Raw genomic sequence first — 26,833 nt, 5'->3', positions numbered from 1 at the left:
GTGATGCAGTGGTAGAGAAGATTGTATTCAGCTTGGCAAGTGCCTCTGAAAAATAAATATGCATCTCAATTATTTTGGGGAAAAGCTGAAGTCCAAGGCTGTGGCTGTGGATCCAGCACAAGGCCCAGGTTCCCTGCAGGCCCCCTGACCACTGAGCTGTGTTCAGCACATCCCTGCAGTTCCCATATTCTCACAGATGTGTCAGCCAAGTGTACCTGTCATGTGCAGGGAGTGTAGAACTCACCTCACTAGTGCCAGGTTTACCCACCTGGCACCATCTGACCTTTGTGCCTTAGAGTTAACCTGGTTACACTGATGCCTTTTTTTGCTCCTTATTTCAGGACAGTCAAAGGAGTGAACTCCTAGAAACATTTCATAAACTCACCATCCCTGAGCCAGGAACCTCTGTTCATCTTGGAGTGGTAAGTGAAGGGGGGAGATGTAAACTGAGGTGTTTAATATTCATTCCATGTCATAACAGAGGAATGTCAAAAGCAATTCTCTGTCCCAGAGCTTGTACACAGATGTTGTTTTCCTTTGAGGACACAGAGCTGTGAAATTCCCCTTTACACATTTGGGGCCCTCTGTTTCCCTTTCCCTAACCTCAGCTGTCTTTGAAATGCTGTTCTTTGGCTGGAGGGAGGTTATGTGTGTGTGCCCCCAGCTCGGCTGTGCCCCAGGGGAGGTGCCAGAGCAGCACCGTGGCATTGACTGCCCTCAGCCCTGCACAGCTCCTGGTCCTGCAAGTGTGAAAGGGGACAGGGCTGGGCAGGGGACACTCACACCTGTCACAGCAGCCTTTGGAATATTAATTGTTTGCCTCATTTACTAGTTCCTTCTCCTCTCGCCCTCCCCCAAAAAAACTCACATGAAAAAGAATTTCACTTTTATATCCTGTGAGAAAATTATGCAAAGCACAGACAGAACAGACCTGGGATTTTGTTGGTGAGGTTGCATTTTGAATTTAGTCTCTTGAGGTGTTTGTTTTGCAGCCCTTTTGGCAGCACAGCCTCGTGTTCCAGGCATGGGGAGAGCTGCAGGTCCCACTCCTGCAGTGCCAGTGGGGAGCCCCCAGGACACTCCCCTCCCTCCCACTCCCTCTGCTCCTGCTTCCACAGGGCTCTCTGTCCCAGGCAGCTCCCCCTTTACCCCCCTAGGTGGCAGTGGGCAGGGAGCAGTGGGCAGGGAGCAGTGGGGTGGCCCTGCTGGCCCTGGATGTGTCCCTGGACATGCCCTGACCCCTCAGTGCTCCCTCCTCAGGAGCAGCATCTCCAGGGCCAGGAGCAGTTGGGATATTCCTGTGTTTTCATACCAGTGCTTCCAAGGAATGCTGCTGGTCTCCCCTTGTCTCAGCCATGTCATGGGCAGTGAAGCAAGAAAGGATATAAAAAGGCAGCCCAGGGCCTGTGAGCTGTGGTGTCTTTCTGCATTTTGTTGTGGCTGTTTCTGAGCCTGTTTCGGGTCAGGGTGAGGTTCCCACCTGTGGTGCAGCTCCGTGTGCTGTTCCTGCACTGCATCTTTGCTGCCACACCAAGCCAGGGACACATCAGAAGCAGGAGCTGTGTTTGTGGTGTCTGTGTTCAGTGTGCCTGTTGGACCTGCTGCTGTTTCAGGTTACAGACTGATCATGAGGCACAGAAATGGCTGAGATCTGTATACAGGAAAACTGTGCTAATTGTGGATCTGTGCCAAGAATGTAACAGCCTTTAAAGCTTCAGTAATTAATAAGAAGCCCAAAGATAAATAGTGAAAATCTCGAATGTGATGTGAATTGTGTACAGCCCCACTCTGTCCTTTCCCAAAGCCCTGACAAGGACCATGGGAGTCATCCATGCTCAGACTGGGCTCCTGGAATGCAAGCAGTAAAAAACAGGGAACAACAGGATGGATTGTGAAATTGTGAGGCCAATATGGTCTTTCAAGCTGTGTTTTCAGAGGGGTGTAGAAGTCACCTAGAGCTTGTTAGTATTTTTCAGGTGAGCAGCCATTACACATTTGGGTACTTTTCCATAATTTCACCCCTGTCTTGAATGACACTCTGGTGCTGTGAGTGGGAGAAGGCCCTGCTGCTGTTCCCTGCAGCCCATCCTGCAGTGGGATGGGGAAACATGGCTGGAATTACAGCCTGCCTTGGAGTGTCCTTGGCATCTCTCATTCCCTGTGTCAGTCTGTCTGCACCAGTGTCTCTGAAGAACAAAAAAAGGTAATACAACTTTCTAGGGGCATTTGGTACTTGTCTGTCTGAATGCATTTCACATGGCAGGAGTGATGTGGGTGCCCAGCTCGTGGGCAGGGCAGGAGCCAGGCTGGTGGCTGCTGTCAAATGTTCTGTCATTTTTACTTAGCTGAGCAACTGCCCTTACTGCTGATTCTAATGTGATGCATTTGGGTTGCCTGGGACAATACTGCAATAATCAATATTTGCTCTTTTTGTAGCACTCTTACTTTACTGTGCCTGACACCAGAGAGCTTCCCAGTATACCTGAAAATGTGAGTATTTGAGAGGACCCTGCACTTTACTGCTTCTCTTTAATGTCAGCAGCAGGAGGGATAACCAGTGTTGCTGTTTGGTGGTCGTGGATTGTGTTCTGTAACACACTGAGCTCTCGGGAGCCGACACTGCGTGTGATTGAAAGCTGAAGTGTAGGAAGGGCAATCATGGCAGATTGACCTGGGTGAAACCAGCACTTCTGCTGATCCTGCACTGAGGGAAGGGATGGCCTGAGGGACCAGGCACAGCAGCCTGTTTGGCTTCTGAAAATGTTACACACACCTGGTCTTTTAGAGCCACTTTTTGGAGACTCTGAGCCTCACAAAGTGTTTGTGTTCCAGCATGGCTGGGCGTTCCAGCCAGGCCGTGGGGCTGGGGCAAGGCAGGGCTGGCATCTGCTGCCCTTAAACACTCTGGAAGATGCTCCTGCTGTGTCTCTCTCCAAATTCCATCCCAGTTTTCTTTCTGGAGCATTTTGTGGTTGGTCTCAGTGTCATACACCTCTGTTGAGGCATGAGAGAGAAGGGATCATCCAGACATTTCATCTCCTCTGGAGATGGTTCGTGTAGCAGATGCATTTGGGGCTTTTGGTTTCTGTGGTGCAGACTCTTCACACTGACACACACCCTGTCAGTAAAGTTAATAGATGAGCTCTTTCTTCTGAGCTGCTTTATTTTTGAACAAATATGATACACTGAGTGTAATTCAAGGATCAGTGTCTGAATCTAAACCAGCTGTCAAATCCTGTCCTAATGCACAGAATCACAGACTGGTTTGGGTTTGTATCTGGGTGTTAATGCAACTTTGATGTGGAATTAAAGCATAATAATACAAGGACATTAAATAAGTATGTCCTCATGCATTTTAATCAATTAACTGATTTTTTCAAAATTCTACATATCTTATCAGTAATTGCATTTCAGTAATTTCTTATTCAGTAATTACGTATCAGTAATTGCGTAATTGCCATATTGGCAAAAGTTTTAGTAGTGCCAAACTTTGAAGTTGGATGATGACGTTGGATGATGAATGGAGAGCTGCACAGAGCTCTGTCTGGAATGTTAACAAAGCTCTTGGAATTATCTGACTTTGTGTCAGATCTCTGTGTTTGATGAGTTTAATGGGAGGGCTGTGCAAATGCACCGAGGCTGCAGAAATAAATCAGGGTTGCTGCAGGAAATACACTGCAAGACTCAATTTCCTGGGAGTAGCTGTTGGTTCCAGAAGCATCAGGTAAATCAACAGGCTGAAATGGTGACATTTGCTTGGTGATGGTGCTCTGGGGTGTTTTTTGTATCACTGAGTCCATTTTCCTCATTAGACGATGGTGGGAGAGAAGTCTGTGATTTTTGATCTCAAAAGTCAGTGTGTATTTATTGATATTAGAGAGCAAATGATCAAATGGGTGATTGATCTGGGAATGAACCTTCAAAGGAGCACGAGGGAGTTTTGTAGCCCTCTTGGTGAAATCTGGGAGGAGTGAGGATACCTGTTCCTGCACCTGTTCTGCAAATCCCACTTCTTTTGCCCCAGGAAAGGTTTCAGTTGTAGGAAACCAAATCCCCAACAATTATCCTGCAAATTGGAACGCTTTCATTTGTATTTATTTAACTCATTCATGGTTTTGTCACTTCTGAGACGTGTCTTTCAAAATACAAGTGTAAGGCCCAATTTCAGCTTGAGAGCTGACAGCTTTCTCACAGATACGGCTCGGGGAACACGTGAGCCTGCTCAGTACCAATACATTTCCATGCAGCCCACATGCTTCCCAGGTGTCCCTGGCAAATCTCTGAGAGCAGGCAAGACTCAGCCCTCCCAGAGCTTTCCATCTGAAGGTACATTTGTGTGTCATCCTGCCCAAGAAGCTCGATGGCAGGACAATGGCAGGCCAAGCCCCGCTCTCTGCTCCTCTCCCTGGGGTGCTGTGGCCCCACGGACACGTCCCTGTGGGGCAGAGGTGCTGCCCAGGCAGGGGCAGGGGCTGGGGGTCCTGCTGCCTGCCCCTGCTCTGGGGGTCTCAGCAGTTCAGGGCTCCTTGAGAGGGGTTTAACTCCCCCAGGGCGCAGGGACTGTGTCGTCAGCGCCGTGTTTTGGCGCCGGGGAAGGCTCGGTGAGAGGGGGAAGGAGCCGTGGAGAAGACAGCTTATGTTTAGACAAAAATATCATGTTAATCAGCACAGATGGGATGAGAAATACAGAAAAAGTACATGATAGTTTAATAGGTTTTTGGCAGAATGTGTTGGCTTTTTTTCCTCCTTTGACTGTACCTGTCTGTGGCTCCAGCTTTGCTGTAACAAAGACCTGAGTGATTGTTTTATTGTGCATGTTTGAAGCCAACCATAGTGAACTCGGGTTTTTTCTCTCTACATCCTGGTACCAAAGTCTCCCAAATACAATGCTTAATTTTCCTTCAGTTCTTTGTGTTTGGATGGCAAGCTGGGGAACATATTTTTGCACAGTATGAAGCATCTTGGCAGACTTCTCAGGCCAAGTATCTTGGATCTGTCAAAAGTGCTAATAGGCTTTGTTGAGCTTCTTTAAGTTTCTAAATCATATTTGCTTTTTGCTTTTCTGCACTTTTTTATTTAAGGATGATTAAGATTGCACTTGAATTCATGACTAATCTAATTTTGCTCTCACATGTGCTTTTTGTATAGGGCTGTCTTTGTCATATAGCAACCCTTTCATGTCTGTAAGAAGCTATTTGGAAACCAGTTCCCTAATTCAGCATTTCTGGGTGTATTACCTTTCCCTCCACTGCTCTCCTCTTATTTCTGTGTTTTAAGAAGTGAAAATATCCTCTCCACACACAAATCCCTTTTTCTGAGAAGTTCCTGGTTCTGGGAGAGAAAACACACTGTGATCCTGTTGTCTTTGGGGTGGTTTTGCTGATTTGATAGCAAAGATCTCAGGACCCCATTCTGCTGTGTCTTAGGAGACATCTGGAACATTTGGGCACTGTCCCATGGTGTGTGCCCTGCAGCACCAGCAAGGGTGGGCACTGGTGGTGACGCTGCTGGCTGAGGGCAGTGGAGAATGAAATCCGTTTGGCTTTGAGGGTTTTGTTTGGATTTTTTGTTAAGGACACCTGGGTTTGTCATGGGATGAATCAAAATTCTTGTTCCCTGTTGGCAGAGGAATCTGACGGAGTATTTTGTGGCAGTGGATGTCAATAACATGCTGCACCTCTACGCCAGCATGTTGTACGAGCGCCGCATCCTCATCTGCTGCAGCAAGCTCAGCACGGTGAGTAACGGGCACAGCACTCCCTTCTGGCTCACTGGATGTTTGGGGGTTTTTTGCAGTCATGTATGGAAATGGTCTGATTATCTCCAGGTCCCCCTTTCAACCTCCCTCACGCAACCTCAGCTCAGTTCTGTCCCGCATCTGAGGATTTTACAGGACTTCTCTTGGCCTCCAGTGTTCCAGTGGAAAAGGATTTTTTGGGTACAGGAATTTTTGGGTTGTTTGGTACATGAATGTACAAAGACTTATGCCATAGTGAAGTTCTTTTTTCATGATTTACTTGACAGCCAAAAGAATAGATAAATGACACTGTCAAATGGATGTTGTAGTGACCTTCTCCAGAGGGACCAACCGAGTGGGCTGAAGTGCATTGACAATCCACAGTTTGCAGTTGTGTTTGATAAGGTTTAGTCTTAATGCTACTTAGGCTCCATCAAGTGTCTGAGAGATGAAAGCTGCTGAATATTCTGGAGTACTCTCTTCTGAAAATGGCTGGAGATCAAAACAAGCCCAGGCCTGATTCAGTTCAAAGTTTTGTGTTCTGCATTTCAAGGTTTAGCAGTCAATAAGCTGGTGATTTTCCTTATAAAAGCAAATGCTGCTCGTTGTGTTTGCTCTGTGAGTGGCTATTGATTGCTCTCCTTTGTGAGGGACAAGGTGGTTTAACTAATTTTGCTTTCTAGTGCTGTGCACGGAGCACTCGAGTGGTCCTGGCCAAAGCAGAGCTGCCACTGCCATTGGGTGCCATCAGCCAGTCTGTGACTGTGTCACCATGGCCTGCCTTGTGTCTGAGACTAGAACTGCTCTGGAAGGCTGAGATGGTGCCCACAAACCCACGCAGGGATGGTGTGGCAGCACAGGGCACAGAAGGGAGGGAGAGCTCGTGCTCAGTCCCAGAGTAACTATTGCAGTGTCAGTCTGAAGGGTAAGTGAAAGGAGGAGAATTACAGTAACCTCTGGGACCTGTTAATAATTACTAATAATGTTTACAATTGGTCCCACATTTAACTGAAACATTTAAGTATTATAAAGTTTAATACTATAGGAAACTTGTAAAATCTTAACTTCTATATCTGCCAAGTGTTCTGTGTCCCTGCTACTAAAATAAGGAAAAATCCACCCAGGCCTGGTAATGGAATAAAATGAAGGAGAGGTGTTTATTTCAGCAACCTAAGGATGAAAAGAACAGTAAATGATCAGAGAGGAGGGAAGAAGAGAAGGGCTGCCCAAAGCATTTCAAAGGTTGTGTGCCTGGTTGGTTTAATCTCTCCCCGTGTGACAGAGCCTGGGAAGAGGAATTACTTACCTGTCACTTTGCCTTCCCTAATGAGCCAGGATTTTATTTTTTTTCCTACAAAAGGAAATGCAAATAATTTCTCCAAATCTTAAAACAATTATTCCTGTTTAAATTCCTTTCGTATTCTGTGATCTCCTCCTCCAGAAAAGCCAGGAATGAACCCAAATGCACAAGCCCCCCGTGCTTGGCAGCAGCCCTGCTGCTGGTGGGGGCTGCAAAATGAGGCTGAACTGTAATGGGGTGGGGATAAATATTTACTGTTTCAGGAGTCATAAATCTAAAATAAATTCTAGATTTTGTAGCTTTTAAATTTCATCTCCCAACATCCTAATATTTCCATCCCACATGGACCACTAGATAATGTTCACCTGCAAATAAAGAGCTTGTTTTGAGAGAGACTCAACAGGTGTTTGCTGTCCCGTCTGCTCCCCAAGGCCCAGTTTCCTTAGGACAGAGGGTCCAATCTGGTTTAAATTCTTGCATATTCTCACTCTGGAAACTCGTTGTCAGCACTGGGATGCTTTGGAGCTTTGTGCTCTCCTGCATGAGTTTTTAACAATATAACTGAGAAATTCAGTGGATCAAATGATTAGGGCAATTAGATAAAAATCCCTTTTAAACAATCAAGATTTAATTACTGAGTTTAGTGTGGTATGTTTTTAACAAATATGTGCCATTTCTTTCAGTTTGTGTTATGATTTCAGTGCATTTTTCTGATATTTAATGGATGGTAATTTCCCGGATTGGGAGATTTACTGTTTGTTAGTTGCCTTTGTGTTTTCATTTCCAGGTTTCTGTTGCTTTGCAGAGTGCTGGGTGTTCTTTGCAGGTTTTGTTTGCTGGATGAATCATGTTCTCAGCTGCTCACAAAGTCTCCTGGGTGAGAACCACCATAAACCAGTCGTGCTTCACCCCGAGACCCTTGTTTTTAGCAGCAGCCCTGTATTTTCTAATAAAACATGTTGATGTGAGGGAGGAATTGATTCTTTCCGTTGTTGTCTGTGTGGTGCAGGCTGGGTCTGTGCCCCTGCTGAGGCAGCTCTGGTGTGTTTTGCAGCTGACTGCCTGTGTCCACGGCTCTGCAGCCATGCTCTACCCCATGTTCTGGCAGCACGTCTACATCCCTGTCCTGCCCCCACACCTGCTGGACTACTGTTGGTAAGTGAGGCTGTTGGTGTGTCTGTGTCACAGCTCTGTGCACACCCCTCAGGGCTCACCCCTCCCCAGGGCAGTCCTGAGCCCTCTTAGGGTGCAACTGTTGCTCTCAAAGTGCAGTGTCTTAAGGAGAAAACAACCCAGAAAGTAAAAATATTCCTGACAAGAGACGACTGTCTGTCAGTGTGTAGAGATACTCCAGCAGGAGTGGTTACTGTGGAGTGCTGCAGCTGAGATACTGTGTCATGAAACTCTGTTTTCAGCATTCTGTGTTAAATATTCCCACTTGAATTAAGACTCCAGTGGTACAGGATACAGGGAGAAGATCCTCTCCTTTTCCTGCTTTCCTGAAATTCTCTTGGGGGCAGGAAAAAGCTGTTCATTTTCCTGTGGTGATCCTTCATGGCGAGTGTGTGTTTAGAACATGGTATTTACCTTATTGAGGGGAATGAACAGTGACCTCACCTCAGGCAGAAGTTAAACTTCAGGCCATGTGAATGGAACTGTTGCCTGTGCAGAGATGGAGTTAGTAAGGCCAAAGCTTGGCTGGATTTAAACTGAGGGATGTAAAGGGCAGCAAGAGGCTTCTGCAGGTCTGGCAGGCAAGGACAGCCTGTGGAACACACGGCCCTGCTGTGTGTGCTGCCCTGGCAGGAGGGGACAGACATGGAGGGGACAGGGACACGAGGCCGAGCCCAGAGCCCACCCAGGGGCAGGACACAACCCCCCAGGGGCAGGACACAACCCCCCAGGGGCAGGGCACAACCCCCCTGGGGCAGGACACAACCCCCCTGGGGCAGGACACAACCCCCTGGGGCAGGACACAACCCCCCTTGGGGCAGGACACAACGCCCCAGGGGCAGGACACACCCCCTTGGGGCAGGGCACAACCCCCCAGGGGCAGGACACAACCCCCTGGGGCAGGACACAAGCCCTGGGACACTGACCCCGGGGGACAGAGCCACTGAGCCCCACGGAATGGCTCCTCCCTGGCCATCAGGAGGGAGCCAGACCCTGTGAGAAGTGATCCCAAACTGTGGGACTGTCGGGCAGGGCGTCACTGCAGCTCACAAACACAACCACTGATTTCCTTACCCAGCGAGGAACTTTAATTGGAGAGGTGGCTACACACTCTGTCATTGTTTGAATAAGTCAATTTAGCAACAATTTATGTGCCATAAATACATTCCTCAAAATAGAGTCCATCTATTTGGTAACCATGTGAACTTGCAGATGTCATTTGTGCCTGGGAGGGCTGAGCACTCAGCTCCCTGCTCTCTGCTTTAAGGCAGTATTTCTGCTTGCTGGCATCTGCCTCTTAAGGGAAATGACCTGAGACTCTTCAAAATAGAAGAGTTTAATTTTAATTATTGCCTTGTTATTTCTTTTGCAAATATGACATAAGAATTTTAGAGAGCTGAGATGGAAACAAAATTTAAAGCAATGAGAATTCTTTAGTTCTTATGAATACAGAATATCATGTTCATTCAGTTGGCTTTGCCCTTTTACTGACTGTGCTGTGATGCTTTTGAATCTTCTCCTGCTCTTTGAAACTCACAGAAGGGTGGATAGACTGTGTCACTCGTGATCTTTGAAAGTTTTTGAAAAAAGTATATTCCACCTGTGATTATTTGCCTTTTGCTTCCCATTTCCCTCTTGAAAGGGTTTTCTTAAGCCTAATATTCTGTTCCTCTGCATCCTCCAGGAGGCTTTATTAACTCCCTTTCTCCAGTTTTCTAAGTCTGTTTATAGTCACCATGCAGCTCTGGGTGGGTGGTGAGTCCTGCACTGCTGGAAACCAGGACTGCAGCCTGGGGACTGTGGGTGGCACTGCCATTGCCTGGCACAGCTGGGCACCCCTGGAAGCTCTGGGAGCTGCTCTCCTGGTCCCTACCTGTGTGTTCCCTGCATTGTTCCAATTTGTGCAGTCAGGTTGCTAATTTGCATCAATTACCCAAATAAACTTCACATTGAATTCTGTTGCCTTTCAATGAGGAATCTGAGGAGCAATCAGGAGACTGCCTGGAGAGGGAAGTGCCAGTGGTGGGAGAGCCACCCCTCCAGTCCGTGTTTGTATATCCAGACATGAACTCAGTAAACGTGACCTCACCTGGAAGCAAAATGGTGACATCCCTGTGTGGCTGTAAGTGGGAACCTTTTGGAGATCCCTGGGCTTTTTGCATCACTTTTCTGGTGAATTGCAGTATTTTTTAAGGCTGGGCTTTTTTAACTTAAGAAGAAATGTCCCTCTATTTCACCTGCTTCTCTTCCAATTAGCAGTTGCCCACCTCTTGGGAGCATAATTAAGAGGTCTCTCGTTTGCCTAAGGAAACGAATTAAAGAAATTGTAAAAATGCAGCTGTAATAAATGGGCACTGTATGGCCATTACATCCCCCAAATCCATATTCATGCCTGTGCAGTGCCACTGTAATGATTTGGTATTTACCTGGATAACTCATGTGATTGTAAATAACGCTGATTGCCTGGGAAGCAGCAGCAGGAGGAGTAATGACCCCTCTCTTTGTTCCAAGGGCTCTCGCAGCCACTTTGTTTGAGCAGTAAATAAGTAGGGTAGAAATTGATACTTCTTAATTCTGCACTTAATGGCTATTGGCTGCCAGCAAACAACTTTGAGTAATTAGTAGTTGTGGCTGTAAGAAGCCCCAGGACTGATGAGGTGTCAGGCAGTGGGGAAGGCCTGGTCTGAAGGGCAGCCTTTAATCTGCCAGGGCTCCCAGGAGGATTAAAGGTTGTGCCGGGTGTTCCTCCCTTTAGACAAGGGATGTGTCTCACTGAACTTCACTTGAAAGTCTTGGAAGTACCATCTAACCTGATAAAATATTAAAACCTGCTGGAGTGTTTCGTGTCTCAGGACCTGAATCTGAGTGAGGAAGGACAATTTCAGCATGCCCGAGTGGGGAAGGGGGACACACCACGTTCCCCTGCACTGGATGGAATGGAGTATTTAAATAATGGCACATGATTAACTCACAGTAAAGAGAAAGGGTGATAAAAGCAATTTATGGAGCCTGACATGAACCTTCACCATTCACTTCTAGGAGTGTTTCCTTTTCAGTCAGCTTGATGAGGGATGACAGAAGAAGAGAATCTCTTGGGTAGATTTTATTGGAAAGATTTATGCTCTTCACCTGAATTATATTTTACTGAGGTTATTTGTGCAGTCCCTGTAATAGTTTTATGTGCTGTATTGTCTTTACATAGAATGTCTGCCACTCCCAAGCTGGAGAGGTGACTCCTCATACCCAGAGCTGGTCCATGTATGTTCAGCCATGTCTTGTCTGTGATTCCCTACAGTCTGACTGGAGGAGATCAGTTTGAGTTTCAGCCATTCCTACCGTTGTGTGTTGGGCAATGGAGGGCTGAAGGCAGGCTGGGATCCAGCCGTGTCTGTGGCCGTATCCAGGGCTGTGACCCGGCCATGGCCATATCCAGGGCTGGGATCCAGCCGTGGCCATATCCAGGGCTGGGATCCAGCCGTGGCCATATCCAGGGCTGGGATCCAGCCGTGGCCATATCCAGGGCTGGGATCCAGCCGTGGCCATATCCAGGGCTGGGATCCAGCCGTGGCCATATCCAGGGCTGGGATCCAGCCGTGGCCATATCCAGGGCTGGGATCCAACCGTGGCCATATCCAGGGCTGGGATCCAACCGTGGCCATATCCAGGGCTGTGACCCGGCCATGGCCATATCCAGGGCTGGGATCCAGCCGTGGCCATATCCAGGGCTGTGACCTGGCCATGGCCGTGGCCCGGGCCAGACCCTGCTGTGCCAGTGGCAGCTCCGTGCTTGGAGCTGTAATGGATGGCCTGTGGCTGGAATGCTGCTCTCTCCTGCTTCCTCTCCTTCCATCAGCCAGGCTCCCACTGCTTTGGACATGGGCAGCCTCAGGACTTCCTGCCTGGGCTCGGGCTCTGCATCCTGGCGGTCAGCACTGCCGCGTTCCCGCAGCTCCCTAATTGGAACCACGTTGGGGTCGGTGCGTGCGGAGCCGCCGCGGCACAGCCAGGCCTGGCCCTGCTCCTGGGCTGCAGCAGCCTGGGAATGGCCCTGCTCCTGGGCTGCACCATCCTGGGAATGGCCCTGCTCCTGGGCTGCAGCATCCTGGGAATGGCCCTGTGCCTGGGCTGCAGCATTCCTGGGAATGGCTGAGCACTCCCTGTGTCACAGAGCAGTGTCCTGGTATATGGGGACAGTCCCTGTCCAAGGGCTGGGGTGGATGGAGTGGCTCTCACCTGTGGAATTCCCAGGGAATCAGAACGTTCAGGGTTGGTTTGTGCAGTGCCAGCCCCTCTGGGCTCTGTCACAAGGGGCTGTGGGGAGTTCCCATGCAATCCCTGCAGGGATGTGGTTCAGTGTTCCCCCAGGAACTGGGAAGGAAGCTACATGTGTTTAATATCTTCAGAAAGAAAAATAAAAAGGAGTTTCATGTAGAATGTCTGATGCCGTTTCCACCTTGGCAGAGCATCCAACAGAGTGGTGGTTTGAGGGGGTGTGTTAATAAACAACATAAATATTAATATGTTTATCAGCAAATACATGGTTTTAAGGTATTTTTCCGGAAAAGGAGGAGCAGGGGTTATTGCTGCTCTGGTGTCTCAGGGGTTTTTTCAGCACTGAGCAGTAGGCACCAGCTTAGAGCAGCAATATGGGAGATATTTTAATCCAAGGCAGTACAGTGACATTTCTCTCATTTTTTCATCTGAAATTGAAAATGAGCTCTTTGAGCTGCTGGATGGGCTGTGAAGGGAGGCTCTATTTTGGAAGTTGTGTCTGTCTGGGTGTGCTGCGTTTCGCAGGCAGGATGTGCTACATTTGCAATTAGCAGCTCTGGCACCTCCCTGGGGGCTCTGGAGCCCATCCCTACTCACACACTGAGGGTCCATCTCCCTGAGTGCTGCCATTCTGCTCACCAGCAGCAGGGTCTGCCCTGAGAGCCTCCTGGGGTGTTTCAGGTGTGTGTTCTGGGGGAATGTTGGTATCCATGTATGTCCTGGGAACTCCGGAGTTCATCAGAATCTTCAAGAGTCATTTCTGTGTTTTCTTTTATAAATGCAAACATGGCAAGGTTTACACCTCAAAATGAATTGCTTAAAATGTGTCTGGACTCATCCAAAGAATTCAAAACTTATAGTACAGGTGATACATACACAATAAATTAACCACTTGACACTGCAACAGGAGATCCATTTTTTGAAAGAATGCTCTTAGAAAACTCAGGTATGTTTTTAAAATTGCAATAACACATTTTGTTGGGATTTTTGAAACAAAAGGCTCCAGTATTAGAGATGTGTGTAGTAGCTGTCCTCAGGTACCTGCCTGAAGGTGGGCACTTAGAAATTCCGCTCTCAAGAAAAATTAGTCTTAAAGAAGTGAGAGGATATTGCTTAGTGGAAAAGGTCTTTCAAATCTGGAATAACCCTTTGTTCACATGGGGTTTGTTTGTATATATGTATATATTAGTTTCTAAGCAAAGTCTAGTCCAGCATTGCAGTGTTTTCCTGTGGCTGATGTTGTAAGTCATGTGTGTGATTTCAGTGGTGTGAGAACCTAAAGCCAGTTTTTTTCCTCTCTGCAGTGCCCCCATGCCCTACCTCATTGGAATACACTTAAGTTTGATGGAGGTAAGTCTCTCTCACCATTTCTGAAACTATATATAGCGTTATGGTTTAGAGCCAGATTCCACAAGCAATTATACATTCATTCATATGCTTAACAAATGAACTAATGCTGTTACTTTGGGCGTGCTGAGTTGGCACACACGTGGTGACTGTGGGGCTGCAGGAGCCCCGTTTGCTCCCTGGGCAGCCTCTCTGTGCTCACACCGTGTCCCCTCCCCAGCCCCAGCTCTGCTCAGCCCCTCAGTGCCTTGGCTTTGACTGAATCACAAAGGCAGAGTCGATATTAAACCACAATGTTGACAGTTACAGTTCTCTTTTAGGCTTTTGCAGACAGATTGTAATTTTTTTAATGTTCGAAAGATCTGAAAAGAAGGAACTTGCTGTTAATGTTAACACAAAGCTGGCAGAGAACCAGCCCTCACAGAAAGCTTCTCCTATAAACAATTCCCAGCAATTCACGTGACTTTTTAAAAACTCTAAAAGTGGAAATAACACGTTTGCTTTTGACTGGTGAAGCAGTCGATGACTTTTCTCAAAAGTATCTGGGGGACAACATAAACTCCTAACTCAGGTCCTGGTGAAAATCCTCGTCCTTATTGACTGAGCCCCCTTGCACAGGAGGTCTGAGCCAGGGGTGTGTGCTCCAGGTGGGAAAGGCAATTCCTGCCTCGTTGGGGCTCTCAAATTAGCAGGACTGGGCTGGTGGGAGCTGAATGTGCCCTTGGAAGCTCATTGACTTGAGTCCCTGTGTTCAGAACAGTTCAGGAAGCTGAGTTTGCATCACATAAAGAAACCTGAATTACTACAATAATCGTTGTATAGTCCTCAAAAATGTGTAATTTCTCTGGAAATACTGAACAAATATTCTTGCACTAGGGCCAGTGTATGGAATAATGTTGCCCCCTGTCTCTGTGTGTGCTGTGCAGCTTCCCCCTTTCCCAGCATTAATGTGAAGTTATTTTAGAAATCAGTTTTGTCATGGGAAGACTGAACATGCAGAATGTTTTTTTTCCTCTTCCTTCCCATCCTGGGCACAGATGATTTTTGGTGCCCTTTCTATTGCTAAATGAAGTACAGAGTGGCAGCATGACGTGTTAGTGAATTACCATTTGTTTTAAAAGTCACCATGTACATTTGTTTGCACTCACATGTTTATGTTCAAGGGGCTTCTGATACTCCCCTTGGACACTGCACAGACAGGAGTGAGGTCATATCTAGGAAGAAATGTTTGGTTTATGTTGATCAAGAGACTTTCTGCCCCGTGTCTGTCCCAGGAGGTCCCAGGTGTGATGGTTACGGTGCTGGGAGAGGGGAGCAGCCCTGGGGCAAGGGGTGGGTCCCAGCTCTGGTCCCAGGTGTGATTGTTGGGGTGCTGTGAGAGTGGAGCAGCCCTGGTGAAGGGGGGGCTCACAGCTCCACACAGACACTGCCCAGCTCCCCCAGGTCTGTGCTCACACCGAGCTGTGCTTGGCCTGTCAGTGGATGCAGCACAACAGTTGGCGATCCCACCCTGGAGCTGCAGTGGGTGATGTCTCACTCCTGCCTTGTTCCACAAACCCAGTGCCTCCTCCTTTGTCTCTGTGTTTCAGACTGCAGAGCTCTGTGGGCCTTCCAAACTCCATCTGTAAAAACTCAAAAAAAGGAGTTGTTCTTGGAGAAGCCAATTTTCCTCCGTTTTAGTAACTTGTGAAAAAATCTGTTTAGTACTAAATCCAGTCTGGCTGCTGAATAGCCAGAGATTCTGGAACACAGACACGCTTTGGCAAGGTGCAGTTATTCCAAGTGCCTTATCAAATAAATGAAATAAATAAACCAAACTGTTTTCTCTGCTCTTAGGGATAAATTGAATGCAGACAGAGCTGCATCTTGCAGTAACTTTGCTTTTTCCATTGCAAAGTAACATCAGATCCCACAGTGGCTGTTGGGTCTGTCTGTTGGCAAGTGCTGCAGAATTCCTGGGCCCTGGGCAAGGGAAAGGTGAAATCTGGCACATGAGCTGGGCAGTGCCTGGGTTACCTCCATGCCTGTTGCTCATCCTGAAGGCTCACTCTTTTTGTCCTGCCTTCAGATACAGATATAAAATTCTGTGGTTTATTTGTTAGAATAACACCCAGGTTTTTTTTCTCATGATCTGACAGCTGTGTATTTTTAAAAATATATTATCTTTTCCATATCAAAATAATTTTATAAACTAGAACTACAGATTACTGCCATTATTCAGTATTCCTTTTCTTTAAATGCTGACATTTCAGCAAACAGGACTTTAAAAGTGTTGTGTTAATCCACGTGTTGTAGTGTCAGGGTAAGGGTTAATCCCCAGCCTTCCATTCCAGCTCAGGTGGGCCCTTCACCTGTGCAGAGCCCAGGGGTGTCCCCAGGTGTGTCTGGGCTCAGGCTCTGCCCCTGCAGCTCCCACTGTGGGACTGTCCTCTGCCTAAGGTGGCACAGGGAGGGCTGTGCCCTGAAGGGGAGGGGGAATTTGGGCATTGAGGAAAAAAATTCATGTTCTACCTGAAGTGTTGTTTCTGGGGGCTTTGCTATCCCAGTGTTGGAATGGGCCTCTGGAAGAAGCAGGAGAGTCAGTGGTTTTAAACAAAATACACCCTCTGTCAGCTTGAGGGGTGTTTCCAAACTGTGTCCCCTGAAGTTAGTTTGCAGTTCCCCACGTTCCATGGGGGCTCTGGAGAAGGAGCAGTTGTTTTAATGGAAGATGACAAATTTTTCTTATGATTAAAATATCAAGCATATCCATTGACTGTTAAATCTAATTTGCTGTGACTGAAATGTTCTCCAGCGAGATAAGATAATCTCCTGTTATAGGTCAGAGGGCTCTGACTGATTTATGGGGGAAAACCTTGGTAGAAAATACAGAGCTGTGTTTTGTGATCTTATTTTTCAGCTTTTCTATCATCACCTAGTTAGTCATTCTTTATAAGATTTCCATTTAGCAATCCATAAAGTGACTTCAAAGAGGTCTGAAAGTTTATAAGCTGTTGGATAAGCAAGGCTGGGGCTATCACATGAATAATGGAACATGCTTCCAGAACTAATTGAATTCATATTAGAGGAAGATAAGTACTTAGTAGTGATAAATAATGAGATAGGAAAATGAAACTTCATCAAAAGAACACACCCCTTTCATGATCTTATTTTCTGCCTCTGTACTGTAGGTTATTTTAGTCTTCACATTATATTAAATTGACCTTTGTGTTGGAAGTGGAGCCAAACTTGGCTGGAGCCTTTCACGTTTTGTCAGAGCAAACGGTTGTTTCAACAACTGTTCCTGTAGGAAGGTTATTAGTGGGATGGTGCTGATGGAGGAGGAGTGCCCTTGACCCGGGGGACTCCCTGTCGGAGTCTGGGCACATGTGGTTTTGATTGACTGCTGGGGATGGGTGTGTTGGGCTGGGAGATGTGGAGCTCTGGCAGCCAAACTGTGCCAGGAGCCAGTCCTGCCTCTTCCTGCTCTGCTGGGGCACAGACACAGCATTTACAGTTAGTGATCTCAAAAGCATTTCTTACACTCTTTGGTTAATACTCCAGTCATTCAAGGACTCTTTGGGGACTTTAGAATTGTAATCCTTGCAAAGTTGTCCAGGATGAATTTGTGTGTGAAACCGCCCGTTGCATTTCAGAATGATTTTCTGACCTTTTTCCTAAGCAAAGAGGACAGTTCTGTATCTCATAAAAGCTGTATGAGCAGGTTTTGGTTTTGTTTAACCTGGTATCAGTAAAGATGTTCCTGTTAGGAAAGAAATGTTCACTGCACCTCCTGCTGTGTCACATGTGGTAAGACCCAGTGGCTGACGTCACCTGGTGGTGCCATTGTCCCTCCTGCAGCCAGGTGAGTGCAGAGCTGGCCCTGAGCCCCACACACCCTTCTGGGAGCACTTCTTGGCACAGTTCCTGGTCTGGCTCAGGGAGGCGTGAGAAGGCTCTGTCTGGGACGCAGGCAGAGCCCAATTAGTGAGTGCCAGTCGGAGCTAACAAGCCCTGAGCACAGGCTGTGCCAAGCTGGGCTCAGCCCTGCCCTGCCAGGGGGTCCTCCCTCCCCAGAGCACACCCTGAGGGGTCACTGACCACTGGGATCTGCCACTGCTGGTGTTAATTGTCAGTACATTCATTGATTGGGGTGAGAAATAGTAATTAGCTTTTCCCACCCATTAATACTTGGTGAATCAATGCCTTTCTACCTGTAAGGGAAGAATTGCAGCTTTTCCACAGGGCTTAAATGAAGGGTTGTAAATACACTTGAACCCTGGTCTAAAAACCCCCAAAGCCATTCAGTCACTCACAAACGTTACCAGTGTGGCTGTCCCCAGTTCCACAAGTGTTGATGAGAATGCATTTCAGAGCATGGCAGGTCACCTGTGGAATTGTCCTTTATCCAGCCAGTGGAAGAATGGAAATACCAACTGTGCTTTATGAGAGGTGCAGTGGGGGCTGCTGGAGGGGCACGTTTAGGAAAGCCAAGCCCTGCAGTTCCAAGCAGAAGGTTTCTGTGTGTCCAGCAGGGCTGGGGCAGCCCCGGTGCTGTTTGTCACTCAGTTGGCAGCAGCTGCTGCTGATAAGGATCTGGGATCACCTGTGCAGGCTCGGGGTGCCCGGGCAGGATGGGCGGAAGGTGGAGATGGGCAGGGGGGGCCCACCTGCTGTGCCCGGATCAAAGGGCTCGGGGTCAGGGGGCACATCCCCTCCACCAGAGCTGTCTGCTGAATAGCCATTTCAGATTGTAAATCTGAGAGGGGTTTCATTAAGTCCTTCTGGCTGCTGTTGGGGCATGAAATAATAAAATTTTATATCCGCTGCCTTTCCTGCTTCTGGCAGCCACATTGACACGGCGCTTTCCGCAGGGAGGGCAGTGGGGACTGAGCACAGACCAGGCATCAGCACGTGGAGCTGGGACTTCTGGGGGCTCACACTTGCAGATCATTTCAAATCTAATGCACAAGCCAGCTAGAACTTCAGTTTTTCTTAAGAGTGTTGCCCTTCCAAAAGATTGGAGGGAGGCACCTTACCCTTTTACTGCTGCAACATTCTGTGATGTGTTGATCACATTCTTATCAGGTTGTGAAACCTCATGATCAACTTGGTTTATGTTTTGGCACCAATTTAGCCATGAAGTTACACAAACCTGTTTTTTGAGGGGAGGAGGGAGTGGTGGTGGTGGTTGGTTGTTGTGGGGTTTTTGGTTTTGTGGTTTGGGTTTTTTTTATATTGAACTATTCGATAAAATGGTTCACCTGAAAAGTTTCACTTGGGCTGTTGTGTGGGGGGAAGGCAAAACCTGCCAGCTGCAGCCAGTGGGGATAAAATACATTTAGTGCAAACTGGTGCTGGGATTATGGATGGATATTGCTTGGAGATGTGATGGCAGTGAGGCAAGGAGCCCCCTTCATACTTGTATTAGAATTTAGTTTCTCTGGTTTTGTGAACTCCACATAAAGCATTTAAATGACTCCAAGTGTTGGGAGCCTGGGAGGGACAGGCGCCCTCACTGCCTTATTTACGGACCTGGTGTTTAAGGCCCCCTGGAGTTTGTTTGAAAAGTTAAGAGATTTTCACAGTAAAGGTGCCATTTCTGAAATTTAAAGTGCTCTTTTCACCAGGAGATAAGTTCTCTCTGATTAAGTCAGTAATTCTTACTAAGCCATGTTTATAGAGGCCATAAACAATGGGTTCAATGTGCTTGTTAAACCAGCTTTCCATACCTCTCCACTCTTTTAAAAAGAGACATTTAAAATAAAAGGCAGGTGTAGATGTTAGTTTGATTTAGATGGATTTTAGATGATTAATTGTGGCTACAAGTAATGGGGCAAGGATGGTTAAGGTTTGCAGGAGTGAGATGTGGTGCACATTTTCACTGCATCTCTGCTTTTGACTCAGCACATCTCTGGTTTGTAGGAAAATGAGATTAGGAAACTGTAATGTTCATGTTTCCTCTTGGTCTTTGCTTTTCCATATTTTTTCCAGCAAAATATGAACATACTGTGCACAGCCTGTTGAACAGGTATCACTTTCCTTGTAAAATTTTGTTTGGCTCTCCAGGAAGTTGTGAAATGTGGCTCGGGACTGTGTGTGGTTTGTGGCTGTCCCTTCACATTTCCACAGAGTTATGATGACACACAAACTGTACTTGTGAAAAATGATCTACATGTTGCTGTGATTCAGGGAGTCCAGGGGGATTGAATGTGAGAAACGCAGCGGAATGATGGGAATTCTCACTCAGATTCCAGCAGGAGAGGAAGTCGTGTTCTGTCTGTGTCAGCTGGCTGAGAGGTGCCACATTTAGTGACAAAGACATGTGATTATTTGACAAAAGCCCTTCTAACTGTCTGATAATGCCTTTATCAAAGATGATAGTGAAAGGAGAGAAGATAAACCGGGTAAGGATTAAGAGGATCTGGTCAGTCTGCATTTCTCCAGATGAGCCACAATTGGACCATCAAAAAATAGTCTGTTTTCAAATGCATCTCAAGACAGATGCCATTAATCAAGTTGGTCTCTGGTGTTTTATTAAATCTGAGGGTTTGTCTCAAGGGAAATCCACTGCCCTGTACAGATACTGAGAAGTTTTCAGTAAGGGTGAGCTCTTTGTGGTGCAGAGGTGAGCAGGGCAGGGTTTAGTGTGGGATTCCCCTGGGGACAGAGTGACTTCTGGGCCGTGTGTGGGATGAGCCCAGGGCAGAGTTGCAGCATCCCCCCTGTGCCCCAGCCCGTTCTGTGCTGCAGAACCCCAAGTTCTGCTGAGGAGAAGGTGCAGCTCCGTGCCCAGAGTTCCACCCCCCTGGCACGTTCCCCTCGCGTTGCTGCTCCTGGGGCAGCATCAGGGGAAGGTTTTCATTCCTCCTGTCTTGTCCTGCCAGCACTCGAGTTTGACAAGCTTCTGGCTTTGGTTAAGTGCTTTGCAAGGCCTTTTTGTTGAAGGGTATTAGACTCCTCTGAGTATAAGTGGGATTTTTAATTTCGTGAAGCAGGAAGGAGCAAATCAGTTTGTCTGGTGCTTCCGGCCTCCTAGAAGGAGCAAAGCTCCTGAATTGCTTTAGAGTTTATCAGATGCAGCCACCAGAGTGACCTTTGGTTCCTGAGAGGCAAAGGGCCTGCTTTCTCCTGCACTGCTGCTGCTTTTTATATGGAAAGCATTAAATGTAATATTCTTCTATTTAAGTTGAAGAAATGTCTCGTGAAGACCTAAACTTAAATGTCTGCAAAGTGGGTTTTATGGTTGCTGGGGTTTTTTCAGCCCTAAGTACACAGCAGTTTGCTTTATAGACAGAGGACTGAGCCTTGAAAAGTGAGGGTAATTATTTAGCTGCCTAAGGCTCAACTTTGCCATTGTTTTAGGACTTCAGTTCCTTTCTTTTAAAGGAAACAATTCCCCCCACCCCACAAAACCTTAATTAAAAATTGAGTATGTTTTTGTTCCCTTTCCTGCTGGGGAACTTGCATTGGGTTGTGTGTAGGTATGTAGGTACTTAAATGTTTATTTACAGCTCGCTGGGAAATTGCCTCAATTACCATATTCTGGAATTCCACTTTTTCTGATTTTGAATTTTCAAAGCTTTATTTGAAGAGACCTTAAACCTGTGGGTTTAGTCAGTCAAAAAATAAAAGATCCAATTCTCCTGTTAGTGGAAGAAGTGTCCAGTATTTAAATGCTGCTCTGTTTGGGGTCAGTGATTCATTTTGTTAAGCAGGGAAATCAAGTCTGACAATGTTTAAATTTGCTTAGATCACTGTTACCTTTAGACACTTAAAGTCATAGATATTAATCATCCTTCTTTTGAGAAATAGGTTCTGCTTTTCTCTTCTGTGCCCACAGACTGTTGCAGATGATGTTAACCCTCAAACTACATTAGAGACTTTGCTGTTCATGGGAACAGGAGAAAAAGTTCAGGCTTCCTGACCAGGATATGGTGGAATTAATTAACCTCTGGTAGTATCCATTTTACTGAAATGTAGCTGTAAACTTGTCCCTATTGGAGTTCCAAAATTCAATCTGGAATTTGAAAACCAGTTCCCATCCCTGACTTACTTCAACTCCTAACTCCTAGAAAACCCACTCTTTATTGTTATTAATTAATTTCCAAATATAAAAAGGTATGCTTGAAATCCTGACTCAGCTGGAAATTACTGAATGTGCAAACAGGACAGAATTAAGACAAACATCAGTAGAGGTGCTTGAAATAAATCTTTGCTTGAATAACAGCAAAGTCTCTGGTTTGAAGTCTCCATGTGCACGGTGTTAGGAACGTCCCTCTGCCAACTGAAGGGTCACTTTGCAGCACTGTAAAGTGCACAAATACACAAATGCTGCCACAGTCAGGAGTGCTGGCTGTGTTTGCAGTGCCTGAGGTGCTGTGCCATCCCCGTGCCCTTTGTGCAGCACATGTGACTGACCCTGCCCTGTGCCTGTCCTGCTTTGCCCTGTGCAGAAGGTCCGCAGCATGGCCCTGGAGGACGTGGTGATCCTCAACGTGGACACCAACACCCTGGAGACGCCTTTCGATGACCTGCAGAGCCTGCCCAACGACGTGGTACGTATGGAGGGGTGTCCAGTGTCCCTGAGCTGCCGGGAGTGAGGGGCCTCCCTGGGGCACTCTCAGACTGCTTCCCCTCAGCCCTGCCCTCAGGTGTTCAGGCGTGTCTGTCTGCACATTTGCAGGCGTGGTTTGAAGCCTCCTAATGAAGCTGAGCCCATGCTCATAGCCAGAAATCTGCATTTTTAGGTAACTTGGTTCCAAGTGAAATTGTGTGGGTTCTTTCCTCTGACTGCTTCCAGGTGAGCTGTGAGGAACTTTGTGCCTTTTGTATCCTATGATGTGATGGGAAATGGATTCCTACATATTCACTTCAAGCACTGCTAGAATTCAGAACTTATTTTCTTTCTCATTCACACTCTTTATTGGTAAACTATTTCATTTTTCTAATAACTTGATAGAAATGTTGTATAAATACTCAATCTTTGCCTTGAAGGGGACCTTTCCCTTTGATGGGACACAAAGCCACCCCACTTGCTGCTGGAAGAATCTCCACCATAGAGGCTGAGGGGGAAGAGCAGAGAGGTGTGTGAGGGTGCAAGAAGGTGTTTCTGAGGCAGAGGGTGAATGTTTGGGGCAGCACAGCAGGAAAATCTGGATTTCTTTTGCTACTTGAAAACACAGTGCTGACAGGGAGCTCTGCAGCTTTTTGTGTGCAGTTGGGGAAGGAAATGGATATGCAGGAGCTCAGCACGAGCTGGGGAGTCTGAGGAGGAGCCCCAGTGATGGGGAATGCCCAGTGCCTCCTGCACTGACCCCAGCATTCCCCTGGGATCTGTCCTTCCTGCGGGAACAGGGAGTTGGGAGCAGAGGAAAGGACCATCTTGAATGGGAGCAATTGGCTTTAGCCAAGCATTCAGTCTATAAAAGTTGCTTCCATGAATTTTTCTGGCTTTATATAGTTCTTCATTTTGATTCCACTCCCAGCATCCAAATGTGCCAGCTGGTCACTGCTCGTGCCATTATCCACAACCCAGGAATGACAGACCTGTGAATTTCATGGAATTATGTAAGAAATGTCTGGATACAGTGAGCATGGGGCCTCAGACATGTATATGATTTGTCAACAATCAAGTATTATATTAGATTTTATGAGGCTTCATTAAAGGAGCTGTTGTGGGCGCACTGTAGAACATCAGAAGAGACTCCTGCAATAAACACAGGACTTCAAGCTTTGGAATGTCATAAATTTTAAGAGACTTCCTTCCTTTCATTATTTACTTTTACTTCACTTTTATAACAGTAGAGAGTTGTGTTTTATTAGTGCAAATTTCTTGATTCAGTTTTCCACAGGTCCATTTAAAAGCTCCATTTTATCTGGGAGGATGTTTAGAGCAGAGCAGAGGAAGTGCTGCCAGCAAATTCAATTAACTGGCAGGGCTCACCCGGAGCCTTCGTGGGGTAGTTTTTTCCCAACTGCTCTATAAATACAGCTGGGATTAATATTTTTCCCAGCAGAGCTCGAACTGGAGCTGTGGTGCTGTGCAGTGGGGGTTTGGGTGGGGTGTCTGTCGGGGTCTCTCCCTGCACTGGGCTCTTACCTGCACGAGGCAGGTCCCCCCAGGCCTCTCCTCACTCTGCTCAGACTTGGCTGTGACCACCAGAGAGCAGCTGCTCTGCTGTGCAGAATTGAATTGCTGTCAGTCCTTTCATGCATCATGTGTTTGGAACTGTAAGTGGATCAAGTTGTTCATCTCAGCAGGGAGACTCTAAAGCCAATACATTATACTTTTTTTTCCCCTTTCCATTTTTTTTCTTGTTTGCTTCCCTGGGAGGATGGGGAGATTTTGGGAGTGTCTCCGCACTGGTCTTAGTCTAAGTAGGTGCATTTATGATCTGAGAAACTAAAAGTGTCTTAGGAGTTCCCTGATCATAAATGCCTGTTATGTCAAACTACCCTGTCAGCCTTGCTCCTTAATGTGAGTAGTGAGCAATTCATGCACTGCTGAATAGACAAAATTTACTTTGCTAAATTAAATCTATCATATCCAACAGTGAGGAAAACATCTTCTGTGTGATGCATTCACCATCAGGTAATTAATCCAGTGGAAAATTTCTAAAGCTGCTTTCCCTCTCTCCTTGATCAGCTCTTTAAATCAAGTGAATGAAGTGCAATGATTACTTTAGAGCTTCCAGGAGTGAGTTGTGCTTGAGTTTCAGGAGAGTGATGTTGCTACAGAAGCTGTTGGTTCTTAGGAATCCAGAATGAACAATTCTTTAATTCCTGGGATCCAAACATCAACCATAGAAAGGGTCTTTCCAGTCAGCATTTGTGTCAGAGGAGCTGCAGAGCACTGAAGCAGTTCCAGCAGAGCCAGGTGAATTGTTTCTTTGCCCCACTTGCCTCAGCAGTACCTGTTGGCTGTCAGGCCCCTGGGCTGGTCAGGAAGATGAGGGTGTGCACTCACTCCTGTGTTACTGAGCCACTGTCTGAAATGTGGGAGACTGTCCCTCCTTCACCTTCTGCTTCTGATGTATTGCTGAAAATCTGGCAGCATGAGGGCACCCTGGGAAGCAACTTTCCTTTCAAAACAGTCAATATTAAACCCAAGATTTATTAAGGACTGTGATTACAATAAGTGCATCTGCTGCTGACAAGTCTCCTACTCCACCGTCTGTGGTGCAGCAAACAGTGAAGAGGGGGTAGGAATTTTTCTTTTTATGCAACTTTATGGATTTTCCATGTATTTCCAAGTCAGTGTCATCCTCCAGTGGTGGCTGCAGCCAGAGCTGCACTGTGAGGGCTGGAGGCTCTGCCAGGGGCAGTTGTTCCTGGGGCAGGGCAGGCAGTGTGTGCACCCAGGGCAGCCTCACACCCAGGGCAGGCAGAGTGTGCACCCAGGGCAGCCTCACACCCAGGGCAGGCAGTGTGTGCACCCAGGGCAGCCTCACACCCAGGGCAGGCAGAGTGGCCTGGCCATGCCAGAGCCTTGGCTGGCTCAGCTGCTGCTGCCCATCCTCTCAATCCCCACAGCAGGGAAAGGAGCTGCTCCCAGGGCAGCCAGAAGTACCAAACTGCAGCTCTGTGGCCAAACCATCTTCCAAAAGGTGACTCTGTTTTTATCCCTTACGCTGTGTTTGCAGTAGGACGTTTCTTGCTTTATTCATGATGACAACTGAAAAGCCTTGGACTTAATTAAAAGAATTTCCACTAGCACCTTTACTGAACCATTTCATTCTGCTGCATTGCACAGATTGCATTCTGAAACATGGTGAGAGTTGAAATTGGACCTTTAAACCTCAACTGCCAGAAGTATAAAAATCTTCTTTAAAAACACTCGGCATAGACTGCATGTATATGTGTCTGTTGGCTAGAAACAATCCTCATTTTCAGTGGTCACAATCTTTTAGAGGTTTTTAAGTATAACTGCCTCTTTGGGCAGGAAACAACCCTAATTCTGCTCCTGTCATCTACTTGGAGTTATGTACTAATTTTTTCCATAGCAAGTGTGAGGGATTGTTTTGTTACTTGTTAGTCTTTTTGGAAATTTTGTTGTTCCCATCATCTGTTGAGAAGCTGTGGCACAGCTATTGCAGTAACTCTGCAGGTGTGTGAGGCAGAGCTGCCCCAGCGCTGGAGGAGTCACCCCCAGCTCGGCCCTGGGACCAGCCCTGGGACTGGGGGTCTGTGCTGAGCTGAGCCTGCTACAGAGACGGCCAGTTCTGGGTCTGAACATTCACGTTTAAGGAAACCCCCTGGTAACAGTGTTTGGGATGGTTTGCTAGTCACTGAGAGCTCTGGACGTTTTATTGCTGTGAGGGGACACGGGGAGCTGTGAGGGGACCTGGGGAGCTGTGAGGGGACATGGGGGGCTGTGAGGGGACATGGGGAGCTGTGAGGGGACACGGGGGGCTGTGAGGGGACCTGGGGAGCTGTGAGGGGACATGGGGGGCTGTGAGGGGACATGGGGAGCTGTGAGGGGACATGGGGGGCTGTGAGGGGACATGGGGAGCTGTGAGGGTTTGTGAGGGAACTGTGGGAGCTGGAGGGGACATGGGGGGAAATGGGGGGATATGGGCTGTGAGTGGACATAAGGGGACATGGAGGGCTGTGAGGGGACATGGGGGGACATGCGAGGCTCTGAAGGGACTTGAAGGGATGTGAGAGGCTCAGGGGGGCCATATGGGTCTGTGAGGGACTCTGGGCGGTGGTGAGGGGCTCTCGGTAGCTCTGAGGGGGCTCTGGGAGTGCGTGAGGGGCTGGGAGGGGCCGTGAGGGGCTGTGAGGGGGCGGGGGGGGGGCCGTGAGGGGCTGTGAGGGGGTGGGGGGGGGGGCCGTGAGGGGCCGTGGGGGGCTGTGAGGGGCCATGAGGGGCTGTGAGGGGCCATGAGGGGACGTGAGTGCCTGTGGGGGGGGCCGTGAGGGGCCATGAGGGGCCATGAGGAGCTGTGGGGCTGTGAGGGGTCATGAGGGGACGTGAGGGGCTGTGGGGGCAGCCAGAGCAGGGCATGGCTGAGCCCTCA

General features: G+C 47.5%; 1 protein-coding gene across 5 annotated transcripts in view; it reads left to right on the top strand.

Annotated features, from left to right (window-relative positions):
* Positions 1–26,833, top strand: part of DENND1A (DENN domain containing 1A) — a 150,824-nt gene that overhangs the window by 65,165 nt on the left and 58,826 nt on the right. For all 5 annotated transcript variants that reach the window (XM_071574310.1, XM_071574314.1, XM_071574311.1 and 2 more), the window contains exons 7-12: positions 342–422; positions 2,437–2,490; positions 5,627–5,737; positions 8,092–8,192; positions 13,787–13,832; positions 22,265–22,366. In XM_071574310.1, the coding sequence (XP_071430411.1) occupies positions 342–422; positions 2,437–2,490; positions 5,627–5,737; positions 8,092–8,192; positions 13,787–13,832; positions 22,265–22,366 (495 nt within the window). The remainder of the gene's footprint in view (positions 1–341; positions 423–2,436; positions 2,491–5,626; positions 5,738–8,091; positions 8,193–13,786; positions 13,833–22,264; positions 22,367–26,833) is intronic.

This window comes from Pithys albifrons, chromosome 20 (genome assembly GCF_047495875.1).
Source record: "Pithys albifrons albifrons isolate INPA30051 chromosome 20, PitAlb_v1, whole genome shotgun sequence".
NCBI classification, from domain to species: Eukaryota; Metazoa; Chordata; class Aves; order Passeriformes; family Thamnophilidae; genus Pithys; species Pithys albifrons.
The sequence above is the reverse complement of the archived record's forward strand: the minus strand, read 5'-3'. Positions and strand labels throughout refer to the sequence as shown.